The sequence below is a fragment of the Physcomitrium patens genome, chromosome 3 (assembly GCF_059467195.1).
Source record: "Physcomitrium patens ecotype Gransden chromosome 3, ASM5946719v1, whole genome shotgun sequence".
NCBI classification, from domain to species: Eukaryota; Viridiplantae; Streptophyta; class Bryopsida; order Funariales; family Funariaceae; genus Physcomitrium; species Physcomitrium patens.
In genome coordinates, this window is record NC_143412.1 from 24,143,009 (window position 1) to 24,163,717 (window position 20,709).

Sequence of the window (20,709 nt, forward strand, 5' to 3'; positions counted from 1 at the left end):
TGAAGGCCTCAACAACGATCAAATAACTGGGTGGTCTTTCCGCCCTGATATGGGACAATATTGATGGTTAAAAGATCCTATCAATCATCTTCAAAGAGAACAAAGATTAGAGTATGTGACAAATACAATTCACTACATCTTAAACTTCTTCGACATGTGATCACCACTTCTCATGGAACTTATCTTTAGAAGGGGAGATAATGTCATGGACATATATTTATTGTAATTGTTATGTAGATGATATGAATAAATAGAAGTAGATAAAAGTAGATTAATTTTATAATATCTTCTAAAGAAGCTTCCTAAAAGCTTAATAGACACTACTTTGACTTTACATGTGTTTATACTTGATTAGTAGGTTAGAAACTTGGTCAACAAGTTAACCACATGCCACACATGTTGGTAGCTTGCACAACAAGCTAACTATGTGGTGTCCACATAGAAAACTTGCCTTGCAAGTTAAGATACGTGTTGTACAAAGTCAACACATTTTTGGAGGTCCTATAGAATGTTGCCATGTAGCTCCTAGGTAGATAGTATATGTAGAGGCAAGAGTGAAGTCTTTTTCACTCTTGTCAACTCCTTTCTTGCTTCTAGTCTAGATGCAAGGGTCTTTAATTTTCTTCTCTTTTGGCAATAGCCATTCCAGTTTCTTTCTTAATATACATATTTAGTTATTTCTATTTTGTCATCTTTCTTTGAGAAAAATCTCACTTGTTTATTTGTTTTAATCAAGTTCTTGACCTTGACACTATATTAGTTCTTAATATAAAAAATGAGATATATAAAAAGATCCAATTTGTAGTATATAATAATAATAATAATAAATCTTTAAATTTTATAATTTTATGTTGTTCATTTTTATTATAAATTTATTTTTGAATAGTTAAATGTACTTAATATTAATTGTAAGAATATGTGTATTATATTTTATTATTAATTTATTATTATTTTTATTTTTATTATTATATTTTTAAAGAATATGCATAATTATCATTGATTATAATATGAAGTTAAGTATATCTAGTTAAACAAAAACTTAAATAATATGAGTTTTTTATACTGATTTATGTATGAACTTATAATTTTATTGTTCACTAATCAATTTAATTCATTTTTTATTTAACATATTTTCAATTATACTATTATTAATTTTATTTACTTGATACCATCACTAACATTTTTTTAAAAAAGAAGAAAGTATAACAAAATAATTTGAAGTAATTTTTAATTAAAAAAAAAAAACAATCCATTTTTCTACTGCTCTATTATTTGAAAGAAGAATGGATTAATTTCTTTATATAATTAAAATTTTGATAGTATTCAAATCTATCAAATATTTCACTTTATAATTTACATCACCAGACCACCTCAGAAGTGCTAAACACATCTATCAGTTAATGTAACTACAACAAATTCAAAAAATATGTAAATTATAAAAAGTTTGAAACAATAATCTTTAGGTTATAACAATCCAGTTAAAATTTTCTTTTTATTGCATTTTATTTTATCACAGGGCTGATATAAATAATCTAATTTTCCCAAGCTGAATCCAAAAAATTTATTATACAAAAACTTTCAATAATAAACACGAACCAAGTGATTCATCAATCAAACATTGAATCCAATAGTTTTAAACACACTCCAATTTTAATTCACTTTTGAGCCAAATGGACTTCTTACAATTGTGCATAAGGGCATCTTTGAACCCTTCCACAAGAATTTTAAAATGGACCAAGAGGTGGAATTAATCTGACATCATCGTCGCTTCAAGTGATCAATTGCTTCAAACCTACATTGTTAGTGCAAATCCAGACCATTCTGTGTTGGGTTAAAGGGTGGTGGCCATCCTATTCTTCAGCTGACAGGCACACCCTTAGCAAGGCTCATGCAAAGCACTAAGTTTGTTAAAACCTTGAGCTGAAAACAATTTCTGTGTGCAATACAATATTCATTGGGTCAGTGGCAGCAGAAAAAGGTGAAGGGTTCACAAGTTGTGACAAGTTTGAGACATGGAAAGATTCAGAACCCAGAGCTATGAATCTTCCCTCCTGAATCACACTTCACCTTTCTGTGTGCACATTGCAGTTGGACTCCTTCGTAGGACTTAAAATGGGTTATACCTGAATATGGAATGGTTGATAGCTACAAAAGTTTCTAAACCCCCAGTTCAGATCTTGTCTAATCTAGTGGTTGAATGTTTCATGCGACTCATGTCGTAAAATCTTTTTGCAGAATGGCTGAAGTGATAGTGGAACGGAGACATGAGTTTACCCTCCATGCGATGGTTTAGGGTTTAAGTGGCTGCATTGAGGGGTTTTTCATGGCGATGACATCGTGTTCGAAGAGAGATAAGATTTTAGATTTGACGCAGGTTTAGGGAGCCGGAAAGTGCATTGATAACAGTTTTGTTTTGGGGTCCATGGCGGCATTAGGTATGTAATAGTTTTTCTCTTCCAACTGAGTTTGCTTGAAGTAAGCTACGCTTGAATTGAAATTTGGCGAAAGCTACGAAACTAAGCCACAGTACTTGAAAGACCGTGAGTCGCTTATTAAGTCCTGGAGGACTTGAGGTGCTTACATTGTCGGAAGCTTGTATATTTTTGTGGGTGAGCCATTCGGTGTCGGATGATAGGAATAATTGGAGAAAACGTGTTTAAACTATGAGTACGTGACATATTTGAAAAGATGTTTTCCTCATACCGAAGCATGAGTTTCGGAGCTTGTGCAGAATTTGAAGCGGAGAATGATGATGGGTTTGTATTCAAGGTCCGCAAGAGGCATTTAGAGTATACAAGTGTTTCCCCTCTGGATACAATGGAACCTTTGAAGGCACTGGTGAAGGAAAGACATTCTCATGAAGATCCGGAACCTGTTGCAGGACACCCATGTGATTTAGAGAAGAAAGCAAAGAGGTTGTTGACACTCAAAGAAATGTAAGATGACCTTCACTTCCTTCTTGGATCATATGTTGGATAGTCTCTCGTCTCCTCTATCGCATGTAAACTGGTGAATCAAAGGCCCTTGATTTCACAAGAATGTTTATGCTCGTTCATGAAGAGAACCTCGGCTGTATTGTGTCCCCTCTACATTGCACAGAAAATCAGTACAGGACTTTGCACATACTCTCCGATTATGAATTTTGCGTTTTGGTCTAGATAAGGTTTTGAATTTACAGAAAAGGAAATCTCCGAACGTATTCATGCAGCAGACGCTAGTTTCAAACTGCCCAAATAGTGAAGAAACCCTCATGTAAACGTGGAAGTTTTGATGGCAGTAGTTTATCCTGAGTGCAGGTATGAAGCCGAGTTAGAGGCGTGGAAGAAATTAGAAGCAGCTGCTGTACCGCTGGTTTTCGAAGAGCCACTCTCAAATTCTGATACACCACTTTCAAGTCCTGAGCAGGATCCACATGCGGAGTTTTTGAAGGAACTAAAAATTGAGGTATCATAATTTTATGAGCTTTCCTGCTTTTTCAACACTGTTTCTGTCACGTGGTCATGCCACAATTCTGTTGTAAATGGTGGCTGGATTGGAATGGCTTTTATTTAGGTTAGAGTCGAGGATGTATCTAAAATTGCGTCTTACAAACCCTTAGCCAACTCCTAATAGCTAAAGCGAGATTCAAGATTTTTGAAGGTGGCCAAACAGTCAATCCTAACTGAAAAACATGTATAATGTTTGCCAATGTAGGTCGAAAACATGGAGGAGTATATCAAGCGGCTGCAGGACCACATTGTGCTCGCAGAAAGCACGTATAAACTGCGTGTGAAGGAAATGCGAGAGGATGCCAACTTTCGGCCAGCAGATCAGATTGTTCTTGCTCTCACTGACCAAGCTACATCCGATGTTGATGTTCTAGCAACCCAAGGATCACTGAGTTCGTCCGCATCACTGAATGATCTGTAAACACCGACTGAGAGGCTGCAAAAGATATTCTGATTATGCACCACCCTGCATTTTGCCCCTGGTGGTCGTGACAAGTTTGTCCTCCTTGGTTTACGCAGAGCAATTAGACAAGGGTTTCACCTACTCCAGATAGAAAGGAATACTCTCTAGGCCATAATCCAGGGCTCGTACGAGGCTTTGATTTATTCCTGGGGCCTATCTTCAGGAGCTCTAGCATTAGTGTTCCAATAGAAACGAACTGTACAATATAGTCGTCCAAATTTTAAAATTTAGTGATACTTTTCTGGGGGCTACATTGTTAGGTTATTCATTTGTAGAACGACGTGGAGTCATTCTTTTCTCTTCACATGTGTCGGAGGGTGATATTTTGCAATACTACAACACATACCAGCTTCAAGCTGAATCTTGAGTTGTCAATGTTTAGACAATGGATCGAAGATAGTAAGCGACCTGAGGTTCGTTGCAAATAAATTGCACCTTGAACATTTTTGAACTATTTTCTATCCATGGAGATGTTCAACTTGCTCAACTTCCAAGTGCAAAAAAGCTATCATGGACTTGAGCTAAAGTACAATGAATCCGAAGACAACGGACTAGGGCGATGTGGAACTGCTCCACTGAAGATTTAACAGTGCCGTACGTTGAACTTCTTCAAGAATCTATACCGACCCAAGAAACTGAATTCACACCTCTCTAGGTTCTTGTCGGCAGTTACTAATTAGAGTCGACTAAGTATAGGAAGAGGTAGGGTTTAAAGAGATTGCATATTTGACAGGGCTATCGGCAGCCACTAGGAATTTGAGTAAGTTGGTTGCAACACTTTGCTCACACAATGTCCGGCATTTCGATTGCTCTTAGCATTTGTTGAGAGCATTAAATGGAGAGCCGGTGCTCTCCATTGTATTTACCTTAGTCTACAATAAATACTATAGCTACAGTATTTGGAATAAAGTAGAGAAGAATTATTTATCCTCTCTCCTTGTATACGAGACACATCTAAATCAATAGACTTTTGTATGAAGCTCTCTCTCTCCTTAGAAACTTTCTTGTATGTATGTGTATTACTTACTACTATTCTTGTGTCTTTCTAAACATTCTCAATGCGTTATTAGCACAATTCTCTTCTATATACTATCGTAATTTTTTTTTTGCTCTAGTCTTGATTCTTCAAACGTATTGCTACTCCTACTCCCTGTGTGATGCATGATCTTACTACACTTCTTATTGTTAAAATAAAAGTAGAATAAGTTACCTTATAGAGGATATTAACTTAGATAAATTACTAGTGGTCAAAGATTTGACTCTTGGTATATGGTAAGGGCATCCAATGGATATAGGATGAAGTCATGGACCAAGAGTCAAAGTCAAAAGGATAAAGTATTAACAAGGGAATATCCAAAGATTAAGTATGGGTCATTAGTATATGTCATAGGATACCTTCAAGGCTCGTAAGGTGCCAAAATGATCTTAGGGCTATGTGTGTAAAAGTCAAAGAGTGGAAGTTGTCTTTTAGGACATCAACCACTACCTATAAGTAATGGGTATTGGAAGTGCGAGACATCTTATTCCATACTCTCTTTGTGTGCAACCTTGTTGATACTAAGTGTTGTGTCTTCAAAGTGCTTGTTTTTCAATAGGTTATGGGCCCACTCACCTTTACTTGTGAATTTTGAAGTACTTTGAAGTCTTTCTTGTTGTGAAGAATAGATCTTATGGTTGTTGGTGAAGTTTGAGTTTACTCTCTTCTAACCCTTCTTATGCATCTAGTTGTTGATGTAGTTTTTGCTCTTACTTGTTGTTAAGTGCATTGATAGTCTTGATTGTTGTTAGACTCCATTTAATGATGTTTTAGAACTTGAGTATTATATTTCTTTGTTGAGTTTCATCATTGGTGCTCTAACTTTGTGCTTTCATATACTTAACTTCATAAGAGATTCTCCTATTATTATAAGAAGTATTTTGTGTAGTTAAAGGGGTAATTGAAGAGTGGCAAAGCTTATGCAAGAGGTTTAGATAGAGTATAAGACTTATGAGAAGTCTTATATATGAAGTTGAGAGTGATACAAGAATGAAATCACTTATATAATTACAAAAAAGGCATTCTGGGTTTCTAAGGCAGCAACACCTTTTTGTTGATTTTGAGAGTTCTATCTTCTCTTTTCTTGATTTTCTTTCACACATCCCTTCCCTAGACACGGCTTCAAGTGAAGGTGAGAGCTTGAGAGTAATTGAAAAGTTTAGAGGTGACAATTTTTACCATTGGAAGAAGAAAATGGAGCTTTTATTGGCTTCATTGGACCTTTGGGACATTGTTGATGAAAGTGAAGACCTTTCAAGTGACAATGTTGATACCAAGGTGAAGGAGTATAAATGTTGTGAAAAGAAGGCTTTTGGGATGATTGCAACAAACCTTGATGATTCGAACTTTTCACATGTTATAGCTTGCAATGGACCAGTGGAAGCATGGAAGATTCTTTGCAACATCTATGAGAGTAGAAACCTTGCAAACATCCTTTGGACAAGGAAGAAGTTCTTGACAGTAAAGATAGAAGAAAGAGATGACCTCATGGCTTATGTTAATAAGATAAAAGTACTTGCTAATCAAGTAGCAGTTATTGACAAACCAGTTGATGATAAGGACATTATGTTGACATTGCTCATGAGCCTTCCCAAATCCTACAACTATCTCATTGTAGCATTGGAGTCCATCAATATGAAGGAGCTTACCATGAACTATGTTACGTCAAGACTTGCCCATGAAGTGACCAAGAGGAAAAATAAGGAGCTTACAAGTGATGATTGAGCTCTATTTTCAGGATAAGGTAAAGGTAGCTATTCTCACCAACGTGATAATTCAAAAAGTAATATGAGAAATTACTATATTTGTTAAAAACTAGGTCATTTTGCTAAAAATTACTACAAGGCCATGAAAGGAGATAGAGAGAATGCAAACAATGCTAGTGATAGTTTTGGTGGAGATGAGTATGCTTTCATGGCAAGGAAAAGAGCCTCCATGGCTGCTATTTCGAAGTGGATTATAGATTCAGGTGCTACTAAGCACATGAAACCATACAAATATTCATTGAACACTTAAAAAGAAATTCCAGCAACAAAAGTGTGGTTGGGAGACAATGACATGGTGCAAGCCATTGGAATTGGCTCCATTGTGGTGGAGATTGTTGTGAAGGACCAAATCAAGAGGATCACATTGAAAGAAGTTTTATATGTTCCAAAAATGAAGAAGAACCTTCTTTCTGTGAGCAAATTTGTATCACATGGTTATAAGATTCAATTTGATATGAATGGATGTTTTGTCAAGACATTGGATGGCCAACATGTTATGGAAGAAGAGTACAAATCACTCATGGACAATGGAATATGGGAATTGACTCAACTTCCACCAAATCAATCTTCAATTGGTTGTAAGTGTGTGTTTAGAACCAAAAGGGATGCAATGGGTAATATTGTGAGATACAAGTCTAGATTGGTTGCTAAAGGCTACTCACAACTTACTGGTGTAGATTTCAATGAGGCATTTGCTCCCATGGTCAAATTCACTACCATTAGAACCATTGTGGCAATTGGGGCAGCATTGGACTTGGAGATGCATCAAATGGATGTGAAGACGGCTTTCTTCAATGGAAGTTTGGAAGAAGAAATCTACATAGAGCAACTTCAAGGATTTGTTGAAGAAGGCAAACAACACTTTGTTTATAAATTGAAGAAATCCTTTTATGGGCTAAAGCAATCATCAAAGATATGGTACCAACGCATTGATATATTCTTTGTGAGTGAAGGATTTGTAAAGAGTGAGGCTGATCATTCTTTATATGTGATACAATCAAATAGGTTCATATTGATTGTCATCCTCTATGTTGATGATTTGATCATCTTAAGCAATACATTGAAGATGATCGATTGGTTGAAGGCAAAGTTAGAAAAAGAATATGAAATAAGTGATTTGAGAGAGCTTCACTATTATTTAGGAGTGGATTTTGTAAGAGATCGTACTAAGAAGATCATTACAATGAGCCAAAGCAAGTACATTGAAGAAGTGTTAAAACGACTTAATATGGAGGAGTGTAAATCTATTGGAATACCATTGGAGGCAAACTTGAAGTTGATGAAGCTCATGGATGAAGAGTTTGCTAAAGTTGAAGGTCAAATGTAAGGTGTTCCATACAAGGCAACAGTGGGCTCACTTATGTATACAATGGTTGGCATAAAGGTGGATCTTGCATATGCGGTGAGTGTTATGAGCCAACACATGTCAAAGGCTCGACCAATCCATTGGACAACCATCAAAAGGATCATAAGGTACTTAAAAGGTAATTTGAACTTCAAATTATGCCTTGGAGGTGATAACATTAGTTTGCATGGTTATTGTGATGCAGATTAGGCTGGAGATGCAAATGATAGAAGGTCAACAATGGGCTATGTATTTTTTGTTGGAATAGGAGCAATTTCATGGAATTGCAAGAAACAACCAATAATTGCAAGGTCAATAATAGAGGCAGAGTACATGGCAGTAAGCCATAGTACAATGGAGGCAATATGATTGAGACAACTTTTGGAGGACATTGGAGATGTATAAATGGAAGCAACTCCAATGGAGTGTGACAATCAAGGATGTCTTGCATTTGCAAAGAATTCAAAGCAACATTCAAGGACCAAGCACATTGACATTCAACATCACTTTATAAGAGAAAAGATTGAAATGGGTGTGATTGATATGAAGTATTGTACAACGGAGGAAATGCTTGCTGATTTGTTGACGAAAGCATTAGTAAAAGATAGACACCACATGTTGACAAAGGTATTAGGATTAAAAGCCATTTGACTAATAACAAAGTGAGAGTGTTAAAATAAAAGTAGAATAAGTTACCTTATAGAGGATATTCACTTAGGTAAGTTGCTAGTGGTCAAAGATTTGACTCTTGGTATATGGTAAGGACATCCAATGGATGTACGACGAAGTCATGGACCAAGAGTCAAAGTCAAAAGAATAAAGTATTAACAAAGGAATATCCAAAGACTAAGTATGAGTCATTAGTATATGTTATAGAATACCCTCGAGGCTCGTGAGATTCCAAAAGGATCTTAGGACCACGTATATAAAAGTCAAAGAGTGGAAGTTATCTTTTAGGGCAGCAACCACTACTTATAAGTAATGGATATTGGAAGTGAGAGACATCTTATTCCATACTCTCTTTGTGTGCAACCTTGTTGATGCTAAGTGTTGTGTCTTCAAAGTGCTTTTTTTTCAATACTTATTAGCTCCTCACACATTAGTTGCTTGCTTAGAGTACTTCCTCTACTCTGTGCCTTGCTTGCCTAGAATATTTGCTCCAATCCAGCCTCCGTGCTACGCCCTGTGCCTACTGCCAAACAGCCACCAAACTATCGCCGCAGCATGCGACCGATCATATTGCTGATATTGCCTTGCCACCATCATTGACTGCCAACTATCACTGACGCCATTGCTGACTACCGCTGCCACCCTATTGCTGTTGCCGCCTTGTTGCTCTATTGCTACAATTCACAACCTTCTTCAAAAATTAATTAATTAATTAATTAATTTTTTTGATTTCAAGTTCAATTTTATCATTTTATTTGACATAATATTTTAAGATACATTTTACTCAACTTTTCTACTTGATCTTATATTTTTTTTACAAATTTATTTATAATGAGTGCTTCAACATCTTCAACTACTTTTACTATGGTTTCAACTATTACCAGTGCATCCCAACATTTTCAAGCTCTTTTATTTCTACCATTCACTATGGATGGAAATAATTATCTATTATAGACAAAAATGATAAAAGTAAATTTATTTGCAAAACAACTCTCAAATGCCATTATGTTTGAAGAATCTCCTACAATAAATATTTTTATTCTTCTTAATATGCATTGGAAAGCACTTCTTCTCCTTCATCATCATCTTGTACCTACATTACAACATAAATATTTGGAAATGGAAGATCCTACAGAACTTTGGAAGAATCTTAAATCTAGGTTTGATCATCAAAAGACCATTTTTCTTCTATATGTATGTTATAATTGGACACATTTAAGTGTCTTGGATTTTCCAAATTTAAAATGCTTTGAATAGTAAAATATATAGTACTGTCTCAAAATTACGATTATGTGGACAAAACATCTCTAAAGAAGAAATGATTGAGAAAACTCTCTCTACATTTTCTCATGTATTTATTGTGCTTGCACAACAATATAGGAACATGAAATTTTAGAATCATTCTGATTTCATGTCTTATCTACTTCTTGCATAGAAGCATAATGAGCTACTCTTACATAATGCGGAAGCTCATCCTATCGGAACCACAGTTCCAAAATCTCATGCATTTAATATTTCATAGTCTAAGAAAATATTATATAAATATGAAAAACATCCTCATAAGCATCAGGGTAGTTATAGCCATGACCATTTCTATCCATATAGAAAGAATAAACGTTCTACTATTAATTATAGAAGAAAATAAAAATCAGAGATGTATTCTTGCTATAAATGTAGAATGATTGGACATTTAGCACATGCATGCCGTACTTCAAAATATTTTATTAAAATATTCCAAAAAAATAAGAAACTACGAGCTGAGGCTCATAAAGTTCATAGCATGGATGCATCCATGGATTCAATTGGTGTTGGTGATTTAGAGGCTTATATGAATGACAAAACTTCTAATGATGAATCAAATAATGCGCTCATTGATTTTGCAATAATATATACTATCCTACAAGATAAAAGATTTTTTCTTGAAAAATCTTTAACTTGGAAAACTAAAAATATGATGACTATGGTTGGAGCAAATGCATTTTATTTTCAAGAAGGCACAGTGATGGTAAAATTACCTACAGATTCCATCATAAAATGTAAACATGCAATGTTTGCATCCTCAACACCTTGGAATCTGATCAACTACTAAGATGTGTGTATCAATGGTTATCACCTCTTGACTGCCATTTTAAATAAAAAAGAAGTTTTGGTTCTTGCGAAGAATCATAAAGTTGTTGAAAAAGCTTTTGCTTTAGAAAATGTTTTATACTGAATTATGATTCGGCCTCCCATTATATTTAATTTTGCATCATCTATCACAGAGAGTCGTGCTTCTCTCTGGCATGGACGATTGAGACATCGAAGATCTACATTATTTAGAAAGATCATTGTATGTATAACTGGGCACAATTTAAAGTCTATGGATGTAGACTCTATAGAATTATGTTGTGTATGTATGTAAGGCAAGATGATTACTCGGCCTTCAATTTGGAAATTTCCACAAGAATTACCACCAATGCTTGAAAGATTACATGGTGATATTTGTGGTCCTATTAATCCAATATCGGAACCATTTCGTTATTTTTTGGTCTTTATTGATGCATCAGGTAAAAAATCACATGTTTCATTGTTATCAATTCAAAACATGGTGTTTTTCAATCTTATATCTATGCTTATTTATTTTTGGGTACATTTTCTTGATTATCTTGTAAAAACATTACGTATAGATAATGCGAAAGAATTTACATCAAAGTCTTTTAAAGACTATTGAACTACAATAGGAATTGAGTTGACGTATTGTGTTTCGAAATGGACTTGTAGAGTCATTTATAAAGTGTATATAATTCATTATCTGACCATTCTTCCTTCACGCAAATTTATCTGCATGTATGTGGAGTCATGTAGTTTTACATGCTGCAGCATTAATACGCCTCCACCCTTCTTCTCTTGAAATTGTTTCACGACTTGAATTCATTTTGGAGCATGTTCCAAATGTATCTCATTTACCAGTATTTGGTTGTTGTGCTTGGATTCTAGTACCAGAACCTCAATGGTGTACCATTGGAAATAATCAACAAGAAGGCATATATGTTGGTTTTTATTCACCAAGCATTATTTGTATTGTTGATGCATAAACTGGCACATTATTACATGTACATTTGTAAAATTGTTGTTCTGAAGATAATGTATTCCCATCTCTTTAAGGATAAATATCCAATCAATAAAAAAATAAAGTACTTATATTTGAAGCACCAAAAATGTTTACAATGAATCCCAATCCTTGGACATCTTTGACTGAAATTGAAGTTGCTAAGATTTTGCATCTAAAACAGATCACATATGAAGCACCTGATGGCTTCAATGATGCACCTAAAATTATAAGAATTCTTATTAATGAGGCTCAAAATGCACCTACTCAGATTGTAATGCCATTGACTACAATACCTCAAGTTATAACAACAACAACTAAAAAAAATTTATGGACCAGATAAGCAACCATGTAAGAAGAAAGCTATAATATTAATTAATCCTGGTATTATTTTTCAAGAAATTCCCACTCATCCTATAAGACCACCAATTCATGATGATATATCTATGCATAATGTACCTTCAATTCCTGTGAAAAACAATCTTAAAATTGGAAAGAATAAGAACAAGTTGATTAAAAAATTATCTATTTTGCATTGCGCTATAAATGATATTTGGGACAAACCATCTACTACGATAAATAAATTATTTGCATGTATGATTATAGAAGTCCCTTCTTATGAGGAAGACAATCCTGAACCTCAAACCATTGAAGAAGCGGTGCATCGCTCTGATTGGTCAAAATAGAAAACTACTATTGAACTAGAGTATGCTTCTTTGTATAAAAAGAAAGTATACACTCTTATTGTCAAATTTTATACACTCTTATATCTCATCCTATGGAATATAAGATTGTATTAATACACAAGCAAATGCTCAGGGTCAAATAACTTACTATAAAGCTTGATTTGTTGCTCAAGGATTTATTCAACAATTTGGCATTGATTATGAATCTACATATTCTCCAATCATGGATTCAATTATATTTTGATATATTATTGGAATGACACTTTATGCCACCCTTGAGATGCATGTGATGGATGTAGTAACTGCATATCTATATGGTTCTCTTAATGCAAATATTTATATGAAAGTTCTACTTGGCTTAGAAATAGGAACTCTAAATGGACCTGCTCTAAGACAATATCGTAGTATTAGATTATATAAGGCCTTGTATGGTTTAAAACAATCTAGTCACATGTAGTATCAATGTCTTCAATATTATTTAATTATACATAAGTTTGTAAGTAATCCACTAATCCCTTGTTTGTTTATCAAATAAAATAAAATTGGTTTTGTCATCATTGCTATATATGTTGATGATCTTAACTTAGTGGGCACTAAATTTACATGTGTTGCAGCTACTAACCTATTTAAATGTAAATTTGAAATGAAAATGCTAAAAAAAACAACATTCTATACTAGTCTTCAGATTATGTATCTTATAGATGGTAGAATTTTTTTCTACCAATTAACATATATTAGATGAATCTTATGGAGATTCAATATGATTGATGCTTATCCATTGTCTACACCAATGGTTGGATGTGGTCATGATGGTCATGATCCATACCATCTATGTGAGGAGGAGGAGGAGGAAATATTGGAAGATTAATATCCATACCTCACAGCAGTTGGAACACTTTTATATTTGGATACATCTACAAGACCAAAAATTGCATTTGCAGTTAGTGTTCTTGTAAGACATAGTGTACATCCAACACTATGACATTGGAATGGCATCAAATATTTATTACGTTACTTAAAAGGTACTGAAGACTTGGAATTATACTACACACAATCTATAGATCCAAAATTAATTAGATATTGTGATGCGGGATATAAATTTGATATTACAACAACTAAATCTCAAACGGGATATGTATTTTTAAGACATGGAGTTGCAATATTATGGAAATCAATAAAACAAACAATAACTATAATTTCATTCAACTATGTAGAAATTATTGCCTTACATGAAGCATCTCGAGAATATATTTGGTTGCAATCAATTGATTAATTCATTCAAACAACCTGTGGATTTTCATATGATGATTCTCCAACTATCTTGCATGAAGACAATAGTGCTTATATTACACAGATGCAAGTTGGTTTCATTAGAGGCGACAAGACAAAGCATATTGATCAAAAGTATTTTAATTATATCCATGACTTAATTACTGATCAAGCACTTATAATTAAGAAAATTGAATCTTCAAATAACCTTACTAATCTCTTCACCAAAGCTCTCCCATGGTACAACCATCGTCGACTTATTTATGGCATTGTGTTAGGGACATAGTGTTAGAGACATAGTCCTTAGAACCTTTTAGAGACAAGTTTCTAGAACCTTCTAGAAACAAGTCTCTGGAACCTTCTAGAAGCTTCTTAGTTGGTAGAAGATGTTAAGGACATAGTCCTTAGAACCTTTCTAGAGACAAGTTTCTAGAACCTTCTAGAAGCAAGTCTCTAGAACCTTCTAGAAGCTTCTTAGTTGGTAGAAGTTCCTTGAGAAGCTTCCTAAATATAAGTATATATTAGAATCGAGGCTGAAGAGTTCTTCAGTCTCGACAACACATCTCTTGGAGCTCTAACTCACCTCTCTGGTGTTGTTCTTGTATTCATCTGATTAATCTAGTTCTTGCTAGTTCTTCTTGAACTTCTTGTTAGATCTCGAGTCTATATTTCTTTGTCTGTGACAATTTGTCAAGACTTCACTCACCTCAGATATTAGAGCTAGTTTCTTCCTCGTTAGAGTGTGGATTATCTCTCTGCTTAGAAGTGTACTAGCATTTTAGAGGTTGCGGATTACCCTCCTCTAAACTGATACTTCTTTTGTTATAATATTGGAGTCATATTCTTCTTGGAGAGAGTGAATTACCTCTTTTTTTGAAGCTCTTAAGGAATTTTAGAGGTTGCGGAGTACCCTCCTCTATACCAATATTATCTTCTTATAGAGTCATTTTTGTCCTTCTCTTAGAATGGCTGGGGGCCAAGACATTAGTATGACGGAAAGTTTGGAGTCCAAGTTGGATGCTATCATGAATGCCCTTGCTACGTTATCGCAAAGAACTATAGAGATTGAAGGAGTTGTGGCAAGGCTTCATAATGATGGAGCATCTAGGATGGCACAATCTAGGTTGCACCAGCCTCAAACTTCTGTACTTGGAGAAGCAACTCTTCTTGATCCACAAACGCTCAACAAAGCTATTAGCCAAGCTATGAAGTGCGATAACCGCCTATTTCAACGTCGCCAAGACCAATGTTCAAGACAACATACGATTTGCTACACCCCAATTATGTCGGCAAGCAACGTGAATTCACATTCACAGATAGAAGACATGCAAATTGATGCGATACGTGTCAAATCCCTTACTCTAGAAGAAAAAAAGCGTCGTATGGAGGAAGGTCTATGCTTGTATTGCGGTGAAGAAGGCCACAAAGTTGAAAACTGCCCCAAGAAGAAAAATCGACGTATTGTTAGGACTAGGGGCGCATTTGTTCAGGAAAATGAGGATGCCCAGCCACAATAGGAACCGTGCGGCTAGACAGTGAAATATCGCAACAACAACCAGATTCCTTTTTTTCCGCTCAACCTGCCGTTTGTTTTACAATCCCTTTGCTTATTGGCCCTCAAAAACTGAGAACCTTAGCATTATTAGATTCAAGAGTATTTGCTTGTTTCTTAGACGAAGAATTTGCGAAGCATCATAAGATCCTTTTAGTACAAAAATCCAAACCTGTTCACGTTGAGGTTATAGATGGGTGACCTTTATTGTCCGGTAGTGTCACCCATGAATCAGAACCTATAGAAGTGACGTTTAAGGGCCATAGTAGTCATATTATTTTCAATATTATGAGAACACCATCATCTTCTATTATTCTTGGTCTTTCTTGGTTGGAAAAGCATAATCCATCCATAGATTGGAAGTTGCGGAAGATGACCTTTCCTACAAAACCACCCAAGAGCAAGCCTAGTAAAAAACCCCGAATAGAGAAATCCTTATTTATTGGAGCAAGAGCATTTATAAGATCGTCCAAGGAAGGCACACCGTTTGTCATTTATGCGCCTCTAACTACCGGGGAGAAGATCTCGACAGCAAGTATACCGGAGCAATATAAGGATTTTAAAGACGTGTTTCAAAAGAAGAATGCCGACATGCAACCGGAACATAGACCATATGATTGCGCCATAGACTTATCGGAAGGAGCACAACCATCTTTTGGCCCAATCTACAATCTATCGCAGATGGAGTTGGCAGAGTTACGGAAGTACATCGACGAGAATCTAGCCAAGAACTTCATCCGTCATTCAAAATCGTCAGCTGGAGCACCCATCTTATTTGTGAAGAAGAAAGATGGCTCATTGCGGATGAGCGTGGACTATCGAGGCCTCAAGAAGGTAACAAAGAAGAATCGTTATCCGTTACCCTTAATTTCTGGTCTCTTAGAATAACTTGGACGTGCAAAGATTTTTACAAAAATTGATCTATGAAGAGCTTACAACCTCGTACAAATCAAAGAAGGAGATGAGTAGAAGACAGCATTCCATACAAGGTATGGCCATTTTGAATATAATATCATGCCCTTTGGTCTTACCAATGCTCCAGCGGTCTTTCAATATATGATGAATGATATTTTCTGAGAGTACCTTGACAATTTTGTTGTCATCTATTTGGATGATATTCTGATATTCTCCAAAAATGAGGAAGAGCATGAAAAGCACGTTCGTTTGGTCTTGGAAAAACTACGCAAGCGAGGATTATATGCCAAGTTGGAAAAGTGTTTATTTCACCAAATAGAGATGGAGTTTTTGGGGTTCGTTGCGACTACGAAAGGCTTGAAGATGGACCCCAAGAAGGTGGAAGCAATCGTATCCTAAGAAGTTCCAAAGACGGTTAGAAATGTACAATGCTTTCATGACTTTGCCAACTTCTATCGGATCTTCATTAAGAATTACTCTCAAGTTGGTGCTCCTCTCACTCGGTTGACATGCAAGAATAAGCTCGAATGGGGACCTCTAGCGGAGAAGGTGTTTCAAGACCTGAAGACCGTATTTATTACGGCTCCAATCTTCGTACATCTTGACTTTACAAAGGCCTTCTATTTAGAAACTGATGCTTCGGATTTTACTTTGGAAGTTGTACTTTCACAAATGGGAGAAGACAAGAAGTTCCATCCGATTGCATTCTATTCTCGAAAGTTCTCTGCTATTGAAATCAATTATGAGATCCACGATAAGGAACTTCTTGCTATAGTGGATTCTTTCTAAGAATGGCGTCATTTTCTTGAAGGAGCTGTACACCCAATGACTGTTTACATAGATCACAAGAATTTGGAGTATTTCATGTCGGCTCGAGTTCTAAATCGACGTCAAGCTCGGTAGAGTATGTCGCTATCTAGGTTCGATTTTGTTATCACTCATTGACCTGGAAAGCAGCAAGGACTATCTGATGCCTTATTGAGGAGATCGTATCTTGTACCAAAAGTTAGAGAAGCAGCGTTTGATCAACAATGTACGACGTTATTGAAGCCAGAGCAATTTCGGCTTTGCGCTACTATTGTGCCAATTGATGTTGACTTCCTGAATCAGGTATGTGTCATAACCATTCAAGATTCAGTAGCCATTGATATCAAGTAGCGTTGTCGTGTTGTAACACGAGTATACTATGAAAATATAAAGAAAGGGGACTTTTATTAATGTTCAGTTACCTCGAATATTGGGAGCAACGACCAACTCCAGTGCAAATACTGAGTGGCCAGGTTCAATCACCCCGTTACAGTCAGCCGGGGCATACTGAAATGCTCCGTTCGATTCCAATAACGAGAGTCAGCAGAAAGGGAAAGGACCAATTCATATGACAGGTGAGCCTGGTTCGAAGAGCCAATTGAATCCAATTTCAAGAATTCAATCCGGGTCCTCTTACCCAATATGAGACCTGAATTGGTCGGGCAACCCAATGCAGTCTAATTATGGGAAAATCTAGGTCTTACTACGGGCCTCAGCCAATCTAATACGAAAGACCAATTTGATCCAATTTCGAGAACATCCGGATCTTATTATTGAACTCTTAGCCAATATGAGACCTGAATTGGTCGGGCGACTCAATGTGGTCCCGATTACGGGGTTTCGATTATGTTTCAGGTTGTCCTGTTCTCTGTGTTGTTTCAGGGAACGTTGTTTTCGGTAAAAGGATCTCTTAAAGGTAAAAATGGAGGAGAAAGCTCTGACGACGAGAGTCAATTTCGGATCAAGCTCTGACGGTGGGAGCCAATTCCGGGTCCAAGATGGAAGATTGAGGAAATTCAGAATTAAGGTTAAGAAATGAGAGGGGGGGGGAGAATAAGTTTTTTGGGGAGTTTTTGAAGAATTAGAGAGCTAGCTTCATGCTTCGGGCGGGGAAAAAAGACAGAGAATTGGATTTTTTTTCTTCATAGGATTTTGGGAAGACTGAGGCAATCGTTACTGAAGTCAGTGTTGTAATGGTGAATCGGGATTTTTAATGAAGTGGGTTTGATTACTCTTGACTGTTTTGTGAAATCGAGTTACGTTTGTGATGAAGAGTTAAAAGGGTGTCTATAGGATTGTGTATGCGGAGTGAATGAAATTTATTGGGTTAATCTAACAAGACAGTCAGTGGATACAAGATCGTGAGTATAAAGCGGTATCGAAGATTAGTAGTTTGGGTTGTTCGGGGTTCTCTGTAACGTCTAGAGACCTACCGGCTGGGGCAAAAAGGACTTCGACAAGCAGTCGAAGGGCATCCATATAGATTTACGGTGTATTCTTGCAGTTGTTTGTATTTCAATAGTCAAAAATTGATAAACTGCTTGAATATTGGCGAATCTCCATACTACCTTCTACAGCCAGACACCCAGCACGTTCTCGAGCAAGAAAGCACGTAATACGATAACGTGCCAATGATGACAAGTTCAAGGTGGAGGGAGATCTTTTATACTTTTAGGAGTGGTTGTATATCCCAAAAGAACTAGTACGACTCCAAGTTCTTCAATCTCGCCACGATTTTCCAGCTGCGGGACATTTTTCGATTCAACAAGACCTTGGAGCTTATTTCTCGAGATTTTTGGTGGCCCCAAATGTGGAAGGATGTGAAAGATTTTTTTCTCTCCTACGACATCTGTTCAAGATCCAAGAATCTTCGACATCGCCCTTATAGACTCCTACAGCCATTGCCGATTCCACGTCGACCATGGTCTTCAGTTTCCATGGACTTCATCACGGACCTGCCATAATCGAACTCATTTGATAGCATCTTTGTCGTGGTAGATCGGCTTACAAAGATGGCACACTTTGTTCCTTGCAAGAAGACATCGTCCAGTGAAGTCATAGCAAGGTTCTTTCTCGATAATGTATATCGATATCATGGACTACCAGATGATATCGTATGAGATCGAGGAACCCAATTCGTATCAAAGTTTTGGAGATCTCTCTTTGAGATACTGAAGGTGGATATCAAGCTTTCTTTGACTTTTCATCCTCAAACTGATGGCCAAACGGAACGGGTGAACCAAGTCTTGGAACAATACTTATGATACAGTATCAACTATCAGCAGGACAATTGGACCACATATCTGTCGCTAGCCGAGTTTGCATATAACAACATCCTCCATGCGTCGACTCAATACACACCATTCTTTTCCAACTATGGGTATCATTCGAAGCTTGATTTATTAAGTCCATCAACAAATAACAATCCAGCAGCTGAAGGATTTACGAAACAACTATTAGAGCTTCAAAATATGTTGAAGCTTCAATTACAATCCGCTCAAGAATCCTACAAGGCGTCTGTAGATAGATTTTGAAATCAAGCACCTACTTTCAAAATTGGAGATAAAGCATGGCTTCTTTGACGGAATATCAAGACCAAGCGACCATGTGATAAGTTGGACTATCGAAGATTGGGACTATTTATCATTCAGAAGCAAATCAATCTAGTGGCATATCGTCTGGAATTACCGGCTTCTATGAAGGTACATCTTGTCTTTCATGTTTCTCTGCCTTATCAAGAATCGTCTTTTCCTGGAAGAGTGCAATGTCCACCACCTAGTATTGAAATTGAGAACCACGAGGAATACGAGGTTGAAAAGGTACTGGATTCACGGCAAAGGTGGGGCAAGTTAGAGTATCTTGTTCATTAAAGCGGCTACGATATTAATGAGCAAACGTGGGAGCCAACTAAAAATCTTGCCAATGCGCCGCAAAAGATATAGGAGTTTCATCAACAACATCCTCATAAACTTAAGCCGGTTCGATGATAGCTTCCTTCTGAAGCTTGCTCATCCAAGAATATAAGAAAGGGGGAGAACACCACTAAAATTCGTAGTTGATGTAGTTATTTTCTCCAAGATAAAGTAGAATTTTTTCAGTAGCCATAGTTTGGTCTTCTGATATGGATAGCCAAGAGATAGATACTATGCCAGTCAGATTATCTCAACCAACTAATTCACGAAGGCAACCCCAAGATGAAGAACTGCTTACACCTCGATGACGACGGAGGATTCCGAGTAACCGATCATTGGTGATTGTATTTAAGATCGAGCTTGCTTATGATGGTCAGCCAAAAGGCGTGTTTGCATGATAATTTTACAATGAGGACATAGAAGTTTATGCTTGGTCAGAAGTTGAAGGAGTAGGCCACTACCATTGGCCTCAAGGGCCGATGAACCACTTGCTTCGTGAACAACAGTTGGAGTTCATAGCAGACATTATGTGACAGATCTTCATTTTCTTGCATTGGTATTGATTAACAATAACATTGCTTCTCAGAGACCTCAAAGCTAAAGGAAGGGGTGATGTTAGGAACATAGTGTTAGGGACATAGTCCTTAGAACCTTCTAGAGACAAGTTTCTTGAACCTTCTAGAGACAAGTTTCTAGAACCTTCTAGAAGCAAG

General features: G+C 36.4%; 1 protein-coding gene across 1 annotated transcript; it reads left to right on the forward strand.

The window, feature by feature from the left end:
• Nucleotides 1-2,081: 2,081 nt before the first annotated feature.
• Nucleotides 2,082-4,312, forward strand: LOC112279671 (uncharacterized). The gene is made up of 4 exons (XM_024514317.3): nt 2,082-2,435; nt 2,732-2,936; nt 3,297-3,444; nt 3,694-4,312. Exons 1-4 carry the CDS (start codon nt 2,423-2,425, stop codon nt 3,907-3,909), a joined length of 582 nt encoding a protein of 193 aa, XP_024370085.1. The 5' UTR covers nt 2,082-2,422; the 3' UTR covers nt 3,910-4,312.
• The last annotated feature ends 16,397 nt before the right edge of the window (nt 4,313-20,709 follow it).

What these genes read in the sequence shown, in the direction of transcription:
- LOC112279671 (XM_024514317.3), top strand. An exon ending in TTGTTGACACTCAAAGAAAT is followed by an intron (nt 2,937 to 3,296) that starts GTAAGATGACCT and finishes TCCTGAGTGCAG; the next exon opens with GTATGAAGCCGAGTTAGAGG. An exon ending in TGAAGGAACTAAAAATTGAG is followed by an intron (nt 3,445 to 3,693) that starts GTATCATAATTT and finishes TTGCCAATGTAG; the next exon opens with GTCGAAAACATGGAGGAGTA.